Below are 19,752 nucleotides of genomic sequence, written 5' to 3'. Positions count from 1 at the left end.
TAGTAGGCCCAGATCAGTCTAGAGACCTTGAAGCATTGCCTTTGGGTATACAGCCCAGTTGTCTGGAGATCACCCTGCAAGTTCCTTTGCCAAGAAGCATGAGGTGCACTACTCGGAGAGCTTTTGTCTGGCAAATTGTTAGTACTTTCTGCTGCCCCGTCCACCTTGAGAGGCACTGACAACTGTTCTAGTATGACCAAGCTCTAGCTCAGCTGTTGAGTCCATATTATTGCTCTAGAGGTGTTCTCAAGCCATTGAACTCCCTTGATTTTTCTTGTAATCAATATAATGGGTACTCTTTGTAGTACAGATGAATCTCAGAAGAGTGACACTAAGATGGGTGTCTTATCAATTTTTGGGTGTCTGAATGTGATCTGATCCTACATGCTGAGACTTGCATGTTTGAGATGCAAGATGTCGAACCCAAGAGTTGGTCCACAGTTAGGCAACTGCACCTCAAGTGATGGTGGAGGTGCAATTTGTACCCAAAAGCAAATCCGCAAAGATGTACAGGCAGACTTGCTGGGAAATTGAGAATGTGTACGATCTTGTAAATACTTATGAGGTGCCCCTAAGGTAGCTTGGGGCAAGTACAAATTACAAACCCCTAATGTCCAACCAACCAAAAGCACAAGAGATTAGTACATTAAAAACCCTCAGAAATAATCATCACTGACGTGAAAAAGTAGAATTCCCCGAATACATGAAACTACATTGCAAACTGAAGTTAAGCTGTGTACATTTATCATACCCAAGATGAGGAAACTTGAACTCTTCTAAAGGGGGGTGAATTAGACTTCCTATTATCATTTTCTCCTTTTTGATAACTTGTGGTACAACATCGAGCCTTACATGTTTGGAAATGTCCAGCAACCTGGGACTAACCCTGATCAGAAAATAGTTGAGATGGTTTAGATGGGAAGCTGACTGAGCATGTGAGTCAATATAACCAGCGAATAGGGAACTTTTTGCCAGACAACAAAAAGCTAGCTAGAAAACAGCACTTGCTATATGCGTTTATGCAACCACAGCAATAAGAGGCATATGGTAAGACCATGCATCGACAGAAAAGGTGATTATGATATTGCAGGATCCTCTAGGGATAGCAAGGACTGAAGGAAGAAATGTTTCAAATTACCATGCTGCAAGAAGTATGAGACAGTAGCAGAAAGTGTGACCAATGCCAACGTGATCATTCACACAAAGGAATGATCATGTAAGGATTTAGGTGTAAGCTATGGCTAGACAGTAAAGTCCAGAGTCCAGCTGTACACAAGGGAAGGCAAGTAGAAGAAATATGCACGAAGTCGGAAGCACACATAGTGCACATATGACCTATGACACCAGTAACAGCAGGAAGTCACCGGCAGTAACAGCAGCACATATGACCCATGATGCCAATAACAGCAGGAAGTCACCGCCAGTAACAGCAGCAACTAAAGGAATAGGACAAACAAATGGCAGAGAATTAGGTACATGGGTAGGGAGGAAAAAGTTGGTTAGGAGAGGGGCTAATTTGTTATGAAAATTTGGCAAAGAGAAGAACACCACATTGTCGCTGACATATCCTTGCCCTACTGAGACAATGCAGCAGCATATGTTGTGGACTTGTCGTGAGACCAAAGTTTTGTCACAAAGATTATCTGCAGATCTGGCCCTGATATTTTCTAGTATTCAGCAATTTGAGGCATTTCCAGTGGATCTTCCCTCTATTGCTCTGGGTGTTATGGTCAATGTGGATTGGCTGCAATCAGAGGGCTTTCAGAATCTTTCAGAAAACCATGTCTGCAAATTTTAGTCAGTGCCAACAGAGGTGATCGTGTGCAACTGCTGGAGAAAATGTCACCATGTTAACCTTGTACCAAATACATTAACCAAGTTGGATTTAACTCCTTTCACATCATTGTGTACCCAGTACCATATGCTATATATATTGGCAGGCATTCATGGAACTACAGAAAAATATCCCCAATTGAATAGTGTTGCTTTTCAAATATTAAATTAACTGTTTGTTTTCTTTACCATGAATTTTTTCTTTACAACTTAATGTTTGGAGGGTTTTGTTTTGCCAAGGGGAATAAATATAACAAGTAAAAGGAGCATTAAATAAAACTGCAGTTTCACATAGTGGTTAGATCATGCCTTCTATCCATCTATCTCTTGTTATTTTGTATTTTACTTTTGCTGTCCTTCACAGGGGCTTGTATTACGTTTTGCTCAGGTTTCCTTTGACTAATAGAGACGTGTAATAACTCCTTAATGCAGTTCAATTTACTGTGGCATGTGTGGTGAAAACCAACATGTAAGTTGTAGATGGAGATATATAACATGGTATTGTCATCACAGAACCAAATCCCACAAAGTTCGGATATTTTGGACCTCCTTCAAGAAGCACAACGTACTTTGTGTCTCATAAGGATGAGCCCCCATAAAAGTGAAATAGAAGATGTGCTAGAAGACACGGAAATGTCGTTTCCGCCGGGATTTGAGCCTGGGAATGATATGACACCAAGGGATTGGCCAATTATGGGGGAATCTCTGCTAAAGTACAAAGAAGACAGTCTGAGTTTTGAGAATATGAATGGTTCTTCAAGGATGACCTTATTTGAGCTCACATCCTCAGTCCAACGAATTCTTCATAAGTTGTAAGTTCACTGTTAAAACCCCACTTCTGTCTTATCATACATGCAAATTTAATCAGCCTGGTCCTTGATATGAGATTTGAATGCTGGACATACTTGTTTGGTCCCATTTTTGTAGCTATAAAGATGACGAGCTCGTTTCGAAACCAGACATGGAGTTCCTCGAGCAAAAGATTCTTGTGCATCATCCAAATTGCCATCAAAAGATTGGTTCCGGAATCATAGGAATAAAGGTAGACAGCAGTCTATTCTTGACCTACAAACTTTACCGATCTTGATAAAACTGGATCCTTTTCATATCCTCTCCTATGCAGCGGAAATCATAATTAATTAATTACATCCTGTTCTAGCACAACATGACTGTAATCTCCACCGATTGGGTGCACCTTGTAGAAGATCTTCTCTTAGTTGGGACAGGGAGGGGAAAGAGCAAATGAATTTACAGAGGGAGGTGAACTCAGAATGATGATAAAGATCTGGTTTTTGAAGGTTGGCACCAAATCTAATTAAGGAGAGCAGAGGGGATTTCATGGAATCCCCTTGAGCCAAAGAAGGGAGAAGGGTGTATGGATATTCCATTTGGACAATAAGTTGTGCAGCACTTGCTGTGGTGGGCAATAGGAGAGGCTGTTAGATTTGGGAGGGAAGTGGGAAGGTGGGTGTGCAAAAGAGAGAGGAGCAGAAAATGCAGTTGAGGATAGGAGGATGGGATACTGTGGTGAGGCAGTGGAGAGGGGCAGACCACAGCACGGTGGTGGGACGGCTGTAGTGGAAAGTGGGATGATAAAGAGCAAAGAGAAGCAGGAATGAGGGAGCAATCGTGCACCAGGTGGCTGGTAAGCACCTCCTACAACATAATATGCTTAACAATTGAAATATTCACTTATTGCCATGTTTAAATATTTCAAGGAAATTGACAAAACAAACAATTCATGTTGAAGATATAAAAGGGGCAGAGCAGGACAAATAGCTCAATCAGTTCTTCTTTCCTTGATTTTCTAGATAACAATCCTTTTCCAGGCAGAATGTTATGCCTGTCTTCCTTAGTAAAAGCAGACATTTACACTCAAGGATGAGTTACTTTTGGCATATCTAAAGTTTCAAGTTATAGTTTTAATAAAACGCTCTAAATGCTTTTCTTTGGATTCAAGTCATAACTTCGTCATACAGTTGGATGTAATTGGTAATGTTGATTTATGGTGGCATGGAAGCAATATGACTTTTTGTAAAAGAGCTACTGAGACTCAAATGGACTCAAATCAGTCATGTAAAGTATGGTTTTGTCTAGTAGTCCAAATGGACTTAGGCCTTTGACTTAGGTCTAGATCTCTATGGGCGGGTGCATCACATCCTCATCTCCAATAGAGCTTTCTTGGGGTTTGGAAGGATTGTTGTCCCTCTGAAGTATTACCTTGTTTTCCTAGTGATATCACTTGCATCTTGGACCTATCCATGTTTGCACTTATATAACCCCCGGTTGTCAAATACTAATCATAGTAACACTGTGTATACCACTCACTATTCTGCAGGTATAAACTAGCGATTGTTGTATTTCAGTAATACAGTTTAAATCTACATTATGTATTACAGTCTAGTTGCTAGGTTTGCAGCAATGTACAACTGCCTCTCACTATGTGCCACTACTACAATCCTCTATCCAGAACATCCTATGAACTTTGTCCAGTGCAAGTCGTCTCGCTCAAGATAGCCATCATCCTCCAACATAAAAGTGAATATCCTATCTCTGCTTGTTGCAATGACAGCAAGAAGGATGTCAGGTCCGGATCTAAGAAGTATCTGTATCTATCTTCTAGTCGAGATACTCCGTCTATCACGGCCTCAATCATCGCTCTAGCTCCCTTGAGACCTTTAGTCTCTGCCTCTACATCCCCTATGGTAACTTGTGAAATGCAAACTAGTCTTCCACTAAGGCAACAACCTTTATAGAGAACCCTCCCTCAAATAAGTAAGTCCTCTACCTAGAGTATGTTTGACTCTGATTGGAAATAGTGATTGAAGAGAAGAGGCTATGTCCTATTCTCTTCAATTGAGGTGGGTGGTAGTTGGTGGAGGCCAAGTGAAACAAATTTCCATCTATAATGATAGCAGTTGCAAATTTGACCTCAAAATTCCTTTCCAAGTCTCCTATCATGATCTCTTGGATGACCCAGTGAACATTGAATGTTGGACTGCTATGGTCCTCACATGTGTAAGTGTGATAGATTGAAGCTGCCCTAGCAAAAGTCTTAGCAAAAGGTTATTCCAAGGCTCTTCATCTAGGAGACCCCTAATAATGGTCTTATCCTATAAGACTTTGCTTTGCCTATCTAGGTCTATCATCCCCCAACCTCCTCTAGATATGGGTTGTGTAAGACATTCCAAGCCACCTTTGCCTTAAGTCGGGTTCCTGTATCCCCGTGATCAAATAAAGGTGTTGATGAGGCACTTTGCTTGGTGAATACTTGACTTGGATAATGCCCAACAGGAAGCAATGAACCACATGGTTGTCACAAGAAGAGCCTGGTTGATGACCACCACTCCCTACTAATGAATCCCTTGCCGAGCTCCACTAAAGGCTTCCAATAAAGGAGATTCTATCTCATTCTCTAATGAAGAGGTTCCAATTTCTACTTTGAAGTAACGTCGATCCCCACATGGCATCCAACATAGCTCACCATGGTCTCGCAAGGGACCAGCTGAAGTCCTCATGTGTTTGCCATTCCAACTATCTAGTGTCGCGTACCCGAAACCCGTAGGACTTGTGCCAATTAATTAAGACATGTGATGTTGTGGAAAATATCTGTATGATGTATACAAAGAAACCACATAATCTAATCAATGCAATGTTTAGAATTGAATGGATATTCAAGGTCTAAAAGTTATATCAAAAGATTATTGTTAAACACCTCTAAAGTATTAAAAGGATTTTTGTTTGGAAATATTACGTGTGCTGTTTGAAATGCAATTTTGAGTCCTAATTGTACAAAAAAGGGGAGATTTTAATACCTCGTGTTGTGGAAAGAAACTAGATGCGAAAAACTAAAAACATTGGTGGTGGACCTCCCTTAGGCCACTAGCTATGCCACAAGAAGGGCAAAGAGGGAAAAAAAGTTGCTAGATATAGAGGCTAAAGGTTGATGGTGAAAATGGCTGGCATAAAATTTGCATCCATTTGTAGGGCATATGGAATCTTGGTGGGGCTTTGAGCCAATTAGATTCCCCTACACAAGCCAAGATGGAAACAAGATTTGTCATGTGCCCAATACTTACAAGTGCTTTTTTTTAAGAAAGAGAAATCTCTATAAATGACATCTTGAAGGGAAACATCTTTCCCCCGAAAAGATAAAATCTGCAATACAAGAAAGCCTTATGAAGAGCAACTAACATGTCATAGGTACAATTTTTGAGTGAACAACCAATTTGATGGACTAAAATGCTAGAGCATGAAGTGTTGTGTGGAAAAAGCTACTAGAATCCCCTATCCTTATAAAAGCATCTCTTCTCCTCATCTGCTTAGAAACACCTTGCAACCTCTCCTATATGTCGTCAAGAGTATGAATGGTCTCAATTCAAATCCTAGGAGGACTCTTCATAGTGGAAACACCCTAAAGGTCAACAGCATGGGTACAACTTGCCATCCAAATAAACCACACATTGATACTAACAATCAGCTCTCATTTGTTGACAATGCCCCTAAGTCCATTGTGCCTATGAGTGGTCTAGAGTGGGAATCTTGCTCAAGAGCAAACCAAAAATGAGAAAAGAGTGGCTCTTTTGAAAGTGCTCATAGCCACATCATGGGCTTGTCTGTGTTATGCAAGCTACTACCCTCCAAGTCACTACCACAATCTTTGTTGTGCCATGAATGACCATCCTAAGGGCTCTCCTCCACCCCTCTTGAGCTTTGGGTCAATCCCATAGATCATGACTCTGGGTCTCTAACTCTTGGTATCTTTCACATGCCACTAGAGTGTTAAGAAAACTGCTAAGTTTTGCACTGAGGACACACAGAGTGTACGACCACAACAGAAACACAAAGAGACAGACATAGACACACAGGGCAAAACTCAAACCCTAAACGCAAAACTCAAAAACTCAAACATAGTAACTCAAACACAAACAGAAGAAGGGAGAGAGAGAACACAACTTTGAAGTGAATGAATGTTGTAAATGAATGTAAGAGTGTACAGTGTGCTCAAAGGCAAAGCAATGTCGGAGTGTGATGTCCATCGGAGACGGATCCCAAGTCTGTGACCACCAGTCGGAGTGAGAAAGTAGAGGAACTGCAAAACGATGGTACTAGAGGTCGCTAGAGAACCAAACGCAAGCAGTAGAGGATACAGAGGGAAGAGGGCGGCCCCAAAAAGCTGCAAACACAGCAGACAAAGTGTCACCTGATGGAGGACAACATCAACCAGCAGTCGCCCGGCAGTGGAGGACAAAAACGTAGGGTACTGAAGGTCCCATGATGAAGGAGGAAGGCTGCCTACTAATGCCAACAGTGAAAAGCTGCAAATGCAGAGAGCAGATGAGGGTGGAGGTGCTGGCGATGAGGAATAGGGCCAAACGCAGCAAGAGGGATAGTGCCAAACAATGGGCAACAGCTAGAAGAAGGCACCACGGCATTGCAAGGTAGGAGGGAGAGGTGGTAGCAGTCGCGAACAGCGACATGGAGGTAGACTGATGGTTGAAATCTGCATTGGAGTGTGTGAAACCTGCACAAACGGAATGAGAGCTGAATGGGATCAGCTTGGCTATTTATAGATGTGGAAGGGTGCCCCAAAAATTAGGGTTTTTGGGAGACCATTGAAACTCTCTCGGACCGCTTCCCTTTTTAGGGTTTTTCATTAATTGTGTTTTGGGGCTGTTTAAGAATGCTAATCAGTTGAAAAGCGTGATTAGCATTCTTAAACAACTGAAAGGTTAGGCCAACCACTGTGATGTTTATTGACCCCAAGGTGGACATCCCAAAGCAGCTAGGGCATTGGACAAAGGGTGTGCGACAGCTGCTCAGTGGCCTACCAAGACTACAAAGGTGATGGTTATCTTACCAAGGGAATCCAAGTAGTCACCCCAGAGAGGACAAGGCATCGGACAAAGGGTGCACGTCCGATGGCCTACCAAGTCCTACAAAGGCGGATGGAACCACATTGATTTATTTATTTTTATTTTTATTTTGAATAAGTGAGTTAAATATTATGGAAGGCGGCCAATTGAGTAACAATGACCCAGAAGACGGAAGTAGGGAGGGTATACCCAACACATCACAAAACAGTACAAGCCTACCCATCCACTTAGGGCGTGGATGAGGAGAAAAAATAGGTGATGAGGTATCCATGTGATGGAGGAGGATGGTGGTGTGATAACAACAGCCGTCGGTGAAAATAGCTTAGGATCCGATCAAGTGGTGCTCTGCACAATGAGATGCAAAGTATGCTACATATTGAAGAATGCTCATGCAGTAGGTGCCACTTGGATAGTGTCCCTTGTGGGGAAATTGTTCACTTGCCCAAGCGCCCTAGTACAAGGATGATGAAATCATGCAATGCAAAGGGTAAGTTACAACACGGGGAGGAAATCGATGTCTAAGATAAAGTGTTGAAGCCGGTAGAATACCAACAAGAAGGGTAGGAAGCCCGTTTCAACCTTGATGTAGCTGCCGAAGAAGGAAGAGGAGTCTAATGTCGGTCTTCATATGGTGTCGAGAACCATAAGGAATGAAAAAAAATGAAGTGGATGAAGTAGATGAAGCACCTCGTGGAAAGAGCAAGGTAGAAGTCACCACCATGATAGTATTGAGAGAGATGCTGCACGATCCGTCTTGGGAGGGAAAACCGCCATGCTAGAAGAAGAGCAAGCACTTGTAGGATGATGAAACTAAGAAAGGAACGGTGCGCATCCCCACATCTCTAGCCCAAGTAGAACCAAAGCAATCTACAAGTTAGCCCTACACTAAAAGACAAAACCCTACAAAAGAGATGAGAATCTGTAAACACAGAGGTCAGTGGTGAGATACTCCAAAGAAAAACATAACAGAAAGAAAATCTAACTCAAAATAAATGCAATGAATGTGTATGTGTGTGAGTAAATGCAGCAGAAGACAAAAGAATGGAAAAGCTAAGGACAATGAATCCTATGGGTCCGACTCTAAGAGTGTGAAAAATGAATGCTAGACTAACCTAGGGTATCCAAAAGGATATAGAGACATGCTAGTCTAAGAAGGTGGCCACCATCGCGTATGTCCAGTAGCAAGGCTCTGCCAAGGGAATGCCTGACAAGGTGGAGAGGAAGATGAGATGGATGCATGAAAAGCAACAGGATCGGAACTTGCGGACTAATCAGCCAAACCCTCAGGGGTAGTAAAAGAGATGGGTTGCTGAGGTTGTACTTGAGTCACATGTCCAGCAGCAACAACAGGTGCTGAAGGAGCAGATAAAGCAGGAGCGGAAGGCGTAGCCCCATTGGACTATGTAGTCGCATCGGTTTGCTGAGGCTTTTTAGGTGGAAGACCTTGGGCCTTGAAGCAACACTCCTCATCCACATGGCCGGCTCTAGAGCAGTGTGTGCAAAACCGGTTCTTCTTAGGGATTGCTACCAGATAGGTCTAGATTCTTTGGCTTGATCTGAGGAAGAGGAGTCACCCTTGTTTGGCTTGCCTTCGCATCTTGCGAGCTCTTGCCATTGGTGGTTTTTCCTCCCAAAGAAGAGGCAACCAACACTCTCTGCTCTAAATAAGGTTGTGATGAGGATTTCTTGTGGACTTGATCATGCAGCTTTGCATAACACAAGAACTAGCACTTAAACTCGTAAAAGGTTGGCAACTTATTCAAGAAGAATGTAACCTGATCGCTATTTGACTTTGGAGAGCCAGTAGTGGCGAACTCGGCAAGTAACCATCTATATTCAGCCAACTTGGACTTTCAAATCATCCCCTTCCTTAATATAGAGAGAACTCTTGAAGCTCAAAGTTGAGATTGATGCGCCGAATACGATCTCGAGCCACATAGCGGTCAAGAAGGTGACTCCAATGCTTTGACGCGAGCGAGAAGTGCTGTAACTGAGAGTGAAATTGAGGAAGCAATCCTTGCATTAGCTCAACATTGGCTGTGGCATTGCGGGCTCTCTATTGACAGATGTAGTCAGGGTGAGCTAATCGCCGGCATAGGCTCTAGACCAATGACGAGGTCCCAAAGACCCCGAGTCTCAAGCACTTATTGCATGAAATTCGACCAAGTGGTGAAATTTGACCCGTTAAAACGTGTGTTATCCGTAAAGGCATTCTTGGCCCTTGCAACAGGACTGGTAGTGCTCGGAGATGGATAGTGTGAAAAAGTGTAGTGTGGGTAGGATGGGGGAGTGAAGTACACTTGGGAATGGGCCTCGGAGTGCCCACCAGGCATGTGGGTAGTATTCAAGGTGGATCCATAGGTAGGGATGGGCATAGTAGACATGGGCATGGTAGCCACATGAGTAACCCAAGGAGGTGGGATGGGAACACGGGGAGGAGTAGATGGGAATCCCTGCGTAGGTGTAATAACCCAAGGAGAGTGTGAAGATGCACCATAAGCTGAGGATAGAAACCCCTGCGTTTGAGTTGTCATGTGAGATGTGAATCTGGGGATAGTGAGGGGGAGGCCCATCACAGTCGACCCAGGAGCTATGGGTGTGCTCATTTGCTAAATGAAACGTGAGAGGCATTGTGCTAAAGGGTGGCATTCCCCCTAACAAAGTATCATGGTGCAAAGAGGTAGAGAATGGAGTAGAGAAGGATTTTGAAAAGATGATGAGAGGTGATCAAGGTGTGATATAGAAGAGGGTGTGATGGGAGGGAAGTGAGAAGTGTGTGTGACATGCTCAAATGAAAGAGAAGCTGTAGATGTATCTGAATTTCGTCTGCTTCATGAGCCCCCTCTATTAAAGTTCACATACGCAGCAAAGTCATCCGCATCCTGTACCTCAAAAGAAGAAACAGGTGAGGGTTTTGATACATGCAACTCAAAAGGATTGTACAAACCTGACATTGGACCTGGTTGAGATGATGAAGATTGATCGCCAAACGTTCTGAATGCTGTATGTCCTCCATGATCAGAGAGGTGGCCAGCCTCACCAATTGGTCCGAATGTGGTAGCAAAACTGGTAGGAGAGGTAAACATCACCATACTTGTTGTGATAGTACTTCTCAAAGTCCTCCTCTCTCATGTTAATGAGATTTGGAATAGGAGTAGAAAAAGAAGGTGAAGGTGAAAGTAGAGTGTCGTCCTCCTCACCGAGTCCATAATGCTGTCTCTGGGCCTCTAGTGATGGAGAAGCCTGATAGGACATCATAGGAACTGGAGAAGAAGGTGTCTAGGACATTGTGATCCGGTTACAAGTCGTATTGTGTGCCTCGCACAAAGACTAGCTCTCCACAATATCCGCAAGATACTCTTTTCAAGAGCACCGGCTCTGATACCATGTGAAGAAAACTGCTAGGGTTTGCACTGAGTACACATAGAGTGTATGACCACGATAGAAACACAAAGAGAGACATAGACATAGAGGGCAAAACTCAAACCCTAAACGCGAAGCTCAAAAACTCAAACACAGTAACTCAAACACAAACAGAAGAAGGGAGAGAGAGAACAAAACTCTGAAGTGAATGAATGATGTAAATGAATGTAAGAGTGTACAGTGTGCTCAAGGGCAAAGCAATGTTGGAGTGTGCCGTCCACTAGAGACGGATCTCGAGTCTGTGACCACCAGTCAGAGTGAGAAAGTAGAGGAACTGCAAAACGATGGTACCAGAGGCTGTTGGAAAACCAAATGCAAGCAGTAGAGGATGCAAAGGGAAGAGGGCGGCCCAAGAAAGCTGCAAATACAGTAGACAGAGTGTCGCCTAATGGAGGAGAGCATCAACCAACTCAAAGACAAACAGAAGAAGGGATAGAGAGAACACAACTCTAAAGTGAATGAATGATGTAAATGAATGTAAGAGTGTACAGTGTGCTCAAGGGCAAAGCAATGTCGGAGTGTGACATCCACTGGAGACGGATCTCGAGTCTGTGACCACCAGTCAGAGTGAGAAAGTAGAGGAATTGCAAAACGATGGTACCAGAGGCTGTTGGAGAATCAAATGCAAGCAGTAGAGAATGCAAATGGAAGAGGGCGGCCAAAGAAAGCTGCAAACACAGTAGACAGAGTGTCGCCTAATGGAGGAGAGCATCAACCAGCGGTCGCGTGGCAGTGGAGGACCAAAACGCAGGGTACTGAAGGTCGCTTGATGGTGGAGGAAGGCTGCCTACTAATGCCAACAGCCAGAAGCTGCAAACACAGAGTAGATGAGGGTGGAGGTGCTGGTGATGAGGAACAAGGCCAAACGCAGCAGGAGGGATGGAGCCAGACACTGGGCGAGAGTTGGAAGAAGGCGCCAAGGCATTGCGAGGCAGGAGGGAGAGGTGGCAGCAGTTGCGAAGCTGGACAGCCACGTGGAGGTAGACTGATGGCTGAAATCTGCACTGGAGTTTCATTAATTAAGTGTGTTTTGGGGCTGTTTAAAAATGCTAATCAATTGAAAAGCGTGTTTTAGCTCAATATAGGGCCCTCCTATAATCGAGCAATGTATCAATTGCCAAGCTCCTATGAGCTACAAGCCATATGAAGAGAGAGTAGCACTAGCAAATGTGTCAAGAACTATTCTAGATGAAGTAAATGTAAAAGATCCAAAAGGGGTCCAAATACTTGGAAGTAATCTTAAAGGCTAGGAGTCTTGATCCAAAAGGGATCTAATCTGAAAGGGGCTATAGGCTTGGCTTTGTAATAAAAGAAATTGAATGTAATAAAAAGGAAGTTTCTTGGAAAGGTATGTCTAATTACTTTTGTGCCGTGCTTAATGTAGTGACATGAACTTAGTGTGCCCGCATATTAAGGAAGCTATTTTTATATGTAACATTGCATAGTAGCATGCCCTACTAAGCTGGTGAATGCATGGTGTGGAAAGTGGCTGGATACAACCATGATGGTTGCATCCTATGGATGGGTGGACCAATAAGTCGGGTAGCTTTCCCAACTCGTAGCCACTAGATAACAAGCTAGGAATGGGGGTTAAAACCCACACGAGACCATTTGGTGGGCTGTAGAATGGAGTGTGATTATACTTGCTAGTCGAGGAGGGAGTCTTGCACCCCTCAAGCTACACTCTTTATGAGCCAAGTGCGGTTTTGGTTTTCATATGTGAGCACTCAAGAGATCCAAGGATAAATCACTCCTCGGGAATAGATAGCCATACGTTGGATCCTAAAGCCATGAGTAGGTCCATTTAAGGTTGCCATTGTGAATGGCTGGAACCTAGTCAACTACCAAAGGTCAGCACCCTTGGTCTACTAGCCGAGGGTTGGGTACCTTAGAAAAGCTCATCTTGGAGGGAATTAGCCTCCTTGCATGAGTCATAGGGACACACCAAGTAGCGAAACATAATCTCTCTCAAGTGGAAGATTTCGAGTGAGAGCTGCGAACTTTAAGGTGTTTTGATTCTTGAGTTGAATTCAAGACGTGCCCCCGTGATGCCCTGGATTTGACTAGGGCCACATGGGATATCCCAACCTGCTCAATGAAACACCTAGCATTGTCCACCCAAGATGTTACTACCTACATGAGGACTATAACAGGGCCATCCATAGAGTTGTCATATGAATCTTAATGTGCCACAAAGCAGCTCCACCCATTCACTTTGGCAGGGTAAATGTTTCCAAGAGACCCAAACATGGTAGTGATGGTTTCCCTATTTTCTTCCATAACATAAAACAGAGAGGCTGCAGCAATGTGTGCAATGACTTCTATGTCCAATGGAGTAAGTCAAGAACCATGAGATCATATCGATCATCATCATCTAGGCTATTTTGAGGCTCATGTGGAAAGGCTGGCCATGCATTTTCCGGTAAATCTTATCTCAAATGCATGAAGACATGTAATTGAGTAGCACTCAGGAGTGATGTCCACTCCAATGGAATATTCCGAATGCGATCATGGTGTCTCTACTGAGAAAGTGTCCCTCTCTTCCAAGTTCCAACCCAAAGCACGTAGGTCTCTTTCTGTACAACCAATGGGAATGGATTTTTTTGCATTGATGTAGACACCCAAAGCCAAACCACACAATCCCAAATGGCCATTGCTATGGTGATGTTTGATTTTTCAGCCTTGAGAAACAAAAGAATCATTTGCAAGATATTGTCCAAGAAGTTTAGCCCCACTGCAAAGAGCTAGATCGATGATTTTACCATCATTAACTAGCTTATCTAGTAGAGAGAGCATGTACAGATGAGCCACCATGGCAAACAACAAAGGGCTAAGAGGGCATCTCTGACGAATGGATTGAGTAACAGAAATCTCTTTAGTGATACCCTTGGGGGCTGAGCACCGAGATGGAGACCTTGTGAAGATCCAGCCTAGATCCAAAAGTTATTTGGATATCATCTGCCCAAACTGACACAGCAGAACATTGTTGGTGTTGAGATCATTGTTAGGGGTCTTCTTCCAAGGAAGGAGCCTTGGAAAAAGCTTTTGCTATGCAGATTACAATCCATTGCACCTGCACTTGGAGGTTCATGGCAGATTAGAATCCATTTGATTTTTTAGGAGATCCAAGGCAAAAAATCTAGGGAGGATATTTGAGTTTACAATCCATTGCACCTGCACTTGGAGGATCATGGCAGGCTAGCAGCCATTTGATTTTTTAGGAGATCCAAGGCAAAAAATCTAGGGAGGATATTTGAGTTTAGATCCGCAATTTTCATTATCAGGGCGTGGAGGTTTGTTTTATCTAGCCTTCATCAGCTGGAACCTGAACACAACATGAGGCAGCCTCTTCTCTTCAACCATCACTTGCCCCTTTTTAAATTTCTCTGGTGCATATTCAACATGAATCAGATTATCAGCATTTAGTGTTATTGGGTCACTGTATTGAAGTAATAGCACTAAATACTGTGGACAGCCTTTAATATACTCTGGAATTAGACGTTTATATATGAAAGAAGACCTTCCAGTGGTGTATGGCCATTAGTGTGAGTCCCTCACAATGGCCAATCTCATTAGTTTGAGACAGTTGTGATGGGTGATTCCATATTTGAAAACTCTGCAGGTGATCGCAGGTGATCCAATATTTAAACGCTTGCTGCTTGTTCAAAGGAATTGTTAGGAATTCCAGAGATGATTGTTGAGATAAAATGCACTTTCATTGAGCTCTTGAAAATTGACATATAATTATTTTCGTGTCTACAGGTTGGGCACAATCCAGACTATCCAGAGTCCCGATGTTTCATACTGCTGCGCAAGGATGGATCCTCTGACAATTTTTCCTACCACAAGTGTCTACAGAACATTCCAGGGATATAGAGTATTATTTATTTATCGAAGTCAACTTAATTACTCTCAGAACCCTCTTGTAAGATGAATGAACTTGGCATCTTGAGGTTTAACCATGGCAGATGAGATTCTGTTCTGGATCTGGTTTTGATGAGGTTGCAACCCTACCAACAGCAGTAAAATTGAATATGGAAACGTTTGAAGGTATCTTGAGAGAGATACAAGAAGCTCAATTTTGTCATAAGGGAGACGGCATCGTCCTGGATGTTCATAAAAATTTCCATTCTGTTATGTAACGACTATAGGTCATAGAGGTTACAAAAGTTGCACAGAGGGAGAGGTCGGTTTAGGTGGGGGGAAAATAAAGGCAACCGAGTGTGTTTGAAAACGCTTTCTTGCATCATTTCCAAACATCTTTAGATTAGTTGAAACTTGAAAACACAGCCTTTCCCTAGAAAAGGGAAAAAAACCCTTGGATGAGAATCATCACTAGTATAAAAACAATTCGGACACGTTAAATAAATGTGATCATCACTGCCGTAGACCCTAAAAAATCTCAAATACATGAGTTAAGCATTAGACAGGAAAATAGCCGTTTCGTATTCTAGCTGATACCAAGGGAGAATTACAGAGCTAACAAATAACAAGTGTAAACTATGTGAAGATTACTGAATCTTGTGTGTTTAGAAATGCCGGTTGCCTCGTGCACTTTTAATGTCCCCATAACCTTGCGCATTTCCGTCTTAAGAGTATAAATGTTCTTTGTTTAGATGGAATGAATCAGATCAAGGACAACAGAATCGTTTGCTTATAATGCAGCATATATATGTTAAGTAAAATATTTACATCATTGGGGAGACCTATGATGGCAAAAGCCAAATTTCTTGACAAAACTCCCTGCCTTCATCCAAAGAAGGGGGAGGGATTAGGTCTGCTATAGGCTACTTTATTTACCTGGCCATACTTCTTGAGACCTCTAAGCATAATCAAAACTTCTTTCAGCCTTACCAAGCCCTCAGTGGGTTTCAATCGGCTTTGGAAGAGGGTGGTGTTTTTATATTTCCAGACAAACCTGATGGCAGTAGCTCCCAATAAATTCCAGACCTTCGAGGTTTCTTCATTGAGTTCGGAGCTGAGTCACTGGGGAGGGCCATTTTCAAGCAAATCTTTCTTGGAAATCAGCAAAATCTTTCTTGGAAGTCTGCTGATTTCATCCACTTGCCAAGTATCTTCTCTACTGCCTTGGCTTCGCTGCTGTGACAAAGTCCCAAGCAATGGTGAGTGTTTGCTGCCGGTCTTTGGAACTCCATAGGAAGAGAGTCCCTGAACGACTTCTCAAGAGAAGCGCAGGAGAACTTACTAAAATTACAGTTTGAAGCCACAAATGTTTACCCCCACTTTTCCTGCAAAGCTGAGGGGAGGGGACCTTCCACTTGGCCATCTTGCTTTTGAGGCTCTCAAAGTGTTGCTTCGTTCAAATCCCAATTGCCAGGGGGGGCACGAACGGTACCTAAATACTTCACCATGCTCGATGATATTGAAATCCATAGTACTCCAGCAGTGCATCTCTTCTTTAAACCCAAAGTAGACCATCTCGGTCTTCTATAGACTAATCTTTGATCAGACAGGGCAGCAAATTCGTCGTACTCCGGCAGTGCATCAACCCTTTATGACACCAGCCTGGACCTTCTCCTCAGTTATCGATCAGAGTCCTGGGAGAAAAAGCACTAGTGAACAAAGTCTGTACCATGTCAACAAAACCTCTTCAAAATCCTATAGACTAAGAAGTGCAACCTTGACAAACCACCAACTAATCCTACCATATGCTTTATTGGAATCCATGTTAATAAGAACATCATCAGACCACATGCACCATGGCATAATCCATGGACAAAATTAGGTCGAGAATGGTCACAATGGATGCATCTTCCTTGCACAAATCGGTATTGCTTGGGGTGGAGTATCCTTGGGAGCGTAAATTTGATCCCTAGTGCCATCATTTTGGCCATGATCATGTGGATGGCATTGAGCATAGTAAGAGGCTGCCATTTAATGACCTTGAGCCTATGCAAGGCCTTTGGAATGGGCTTTATCATCCCTTACATAATTTTTGGTGGTACAACGGGGTATTAATAAAGCTCTTATTGTTTCAAGAATTTCAATTCACTTCATGGCTCAATGTACCTCTCACATAGTCTACTTGTACCCTAGCTTCAAGCTATTATACCTCATCCATTCCATTTCCAAGGAATGAGAAAATGAAGCGAATGAGCTATGTAGACTCACCAATCTTAGTACCATTGTAGTCCAAATGCAGGAGACGACGTGGATGGCCTCACTAAGTGGTACACTCCTCAAGCCACCACCACTTGCTCTTTAATCTGTAAGTTGTTGCTCCAAGCCAAGAGAAGGGAACATAGAAGAATAATAATAATAATAAGAGGATAAAGATTGAGCTTCTCCAATCAGTCCTTTGCTCCCTCACTCCATCATTCTTCCTCACTCTCACGTGTAACCTCTTATTGAAGTTATAGAAGCAAGAAGGAAAGAAGAGAAGAAAGCAAGAGGAGAGAGTATAGAGCTTCTCTTTGACTATATCCTCCCTGTCTTACTCTCGAGCTATGGAGGTTGCAAGAAGGGGCTCAAAAGGTTGCACACAAAAGATTGAAAGCTCTTGTTCATTTTACACATTTATCCATAGCGATAGGGTCTCATTGGAAGCTAATCTCAACCCTTTTCATTTTGTGATCAATTCTCTTTTACATTGTACTTTGGCTTGCAATTTACTTGGGTGCATGCTATCTTTTTGTTAGATGAGTAGGCATTGCAACTTCAACAGGTATAAATTGTGAAATATTACAATTTGATAGAGAGAGCCCAACCCACTTTTTACAAGAATATGTAAAAGATCATATCCACAGGTGTGATGATTGAGAATAAATTAAGTATTTCACCTAGTGGGCTTACAATGCATGAGATATGGAAATTTGAAAACTCTAATACTTTGAGCACCAATTGCTCTTTAATTAGTTTTTGTTGATTGCTTGATGTCCAACTTTAACTAGCGTTTTCCTTGCCTTTGTCTTTAATTTGTAGTTGTTCAAGATCAACATTACCCCTTGTACTAGTTAAGTGTTAGTCACATAGTGCTCTTTGTCAAAGATAGTGGAATGGAGTGAGCATTGAGATTGCAAAGGTACACATGACTCCTCTGACACAAAGGGAATGGACAAGGATGATAGTTGATGATGGCGAAATGGTAAGCATGCATATTAGGGTAAAATAAAAGCATGGTTAATTTTGTAAAGGGGTGTTTTTATTGTTTTAAACGATAGAAAGGGATTTCAACCCTCTATAGAACTCTCTTAAATAAAAAAGCCAATTGAGCATAATTAATCATACATGAGAGTCAATTGAGAATAATATGTTATATATCCATGATCCATTGTTTACTTATGTCAAAGTCTAGCATTTGGACAAGTTATACTATGATTGTGACTTCAAATATTATGATTTATACTTGTCACACAAAATTTGAAATGAATATATTACATAGCCCATATCCAATATAGAATGCGTCCATTCATAACATCATGATTCTCATTTCAAAACAGGATATCAAATTGTTAAGATCAATAATGATGAATCATTATATATCATAGATAGCTTATAAATAAAACTAAACTGACATAATCATTATATATCATAGATAGCTTATAAAAACGTATACGAAATGTTTAACATCATTTGACACTTTTCAAAAAATGTATATTTTTGTTTTTTTAATCGACATTTTTTACTATAATAAATGTTATTTTACTTGAATCATTTCATACATTTTGAACTCAAAGAAACTTGAGTGTTTCTTTATTACTATAATGGTGAGGCTACTATTGCCAATGCTCCAAGGTATTTGCAAGTGTACCTACAAGGACAAGGGTGCTCTTCTCAAGGGTTATATCTCTCGGATCATGTAGGGTGATGGTGCTTATGCAACGTGTTCTTCTGAGTCAAGTGTGATGCTAGGAGGGGCAAAGCTTCCTCGATATGTCCCACACTTAAGGACTTAGTTGTTTTGAAGGAGTGGATGGGTCAATGAAATTTAGGTCTACAAAGCCCTTGATGTCCCTTGAATGGTGATGTACAGGAAAAGAACTAGGGGATTGAATATGCAGCTAGTTGGCCAAATTATCAAGTGTGTCTAATTTATGGACCCTTGATATACTGGTTTGTGTGTGTTTATTCTATGGTTGAAGCAAGTAGTTGCTCTCTTTTGCTTGCTTTTTTTCCTTCTTTTTTATAAACCAATCCTTAGAGAGGGAACACAATGTTTGAGACATGCAACTCTCATTCAAGATGTAATTCTTGAACAACTCCCTTGATGGTATGGAAGATTGTGAGAAAAAAGGATGGGAACCACAAGCTCCCAAGGATTATGTAAAACCAAATAAGATGAGTCACAAACATGAGAGAGAGAGAGAGCACCAATGTTTTCTGGGTACTAAGATTGTCTTTATTCTTCATCATCTTAACTTATATATGAATGTATAATGTGTTTCTAGCCTTTGGTTCTTGGGCCTTAACCCCAACATGTGGTAAATTCTCCAAATCTCATTTTTCCATTCTGTTTTCTCCAGGTGGTGTTGTGTTTTTGGGGCCTCCATTTGATTATAGCAACATCAACCCTTACCTTCCAACAATAATGAACAACATTTGATTTATGTTTTTAGCTTTAGTGTTTGCAACAAGAGCAAGATGGGATTTTTAATAGCTT

The 19,752-nt window shown here is 42.0% G+C and overlaps 1 protein-coding gene and 1 long non-coding RNA gene across 8 annotated transcripts in view; one reads left to right on the top strand and one right to left on the bottom strand.

Annotated features, from left to right (window-relative positions):
• The window catches only part of LOC148031984 (DNA-directed RNA polymerase IV subunit 1-like), a 221,189-nt gene extending 205,668 nt beyond the window's left edge, over window positions 1-15,521 (top strand). For all 7 annotated transcript variants that reach the window (XM_087682585.1, XM_087682591.1, XM_087682586.1 and 4 more), the window contains 3 exons: window positions 2,347-2,645; window positions 2,761-2,875; window positions 14,895-15,521. In XM_087682585.1, coding sequence (XP_087538711.1) covers window positions 2,347-2,645; window positions 2,761-2,875; window positions 14,895-15,008 — 528 coding nt within the window. In that variant the 3' untranslated portion in view covers window positions 15,009-15,521. The remainder of the gene's footprint in view (window positions 1-2,346; window positions 2,646-2,760; window positions 2,876-14,894) is intronic.
• A 212-nt stretch (window positions 15,522-15,733) lies between these two features.
• LOC148031983 (uncharacterized) lies at window positions 15,734-16,927 on the bottom strand. The gene is made up of 3 exons (XR_015691734.1): window positions 16,799-16,927; window positions 16,339-16,690; window positions 15,734-16,232 (listed from the first exon to the last, which is right to left on the bottom strand). It is a non-coding gene; the product is annotated as an uncharacterized LOC148031983 (long non-coding RNA).
• Between the last annotated feature and the right edge of the window lie 2,825 nt (window positions 16,928-19,752).

Source organism: Lygodium microphyllum, chromosome 8 (assembly GCF_053477565.2).
Source record: "Lygodium microphyllum isolate KBCC chromosome 8, Lygodium_microphyllum_v1.1.10, whole genome shotgun sequence".
In the NCBI taxonomy this organism is placed as follows: domain Eukaryota; kingdom Viridiplantae; phylum Streptophyta; class Polypodiopsida; order Schizaeales; family Lygodiaceae; genus Lygodium; species Lygodium microphyllum.
This window is presented reverse-complemented; position numbering and strand designations above follow the sequence as displayed.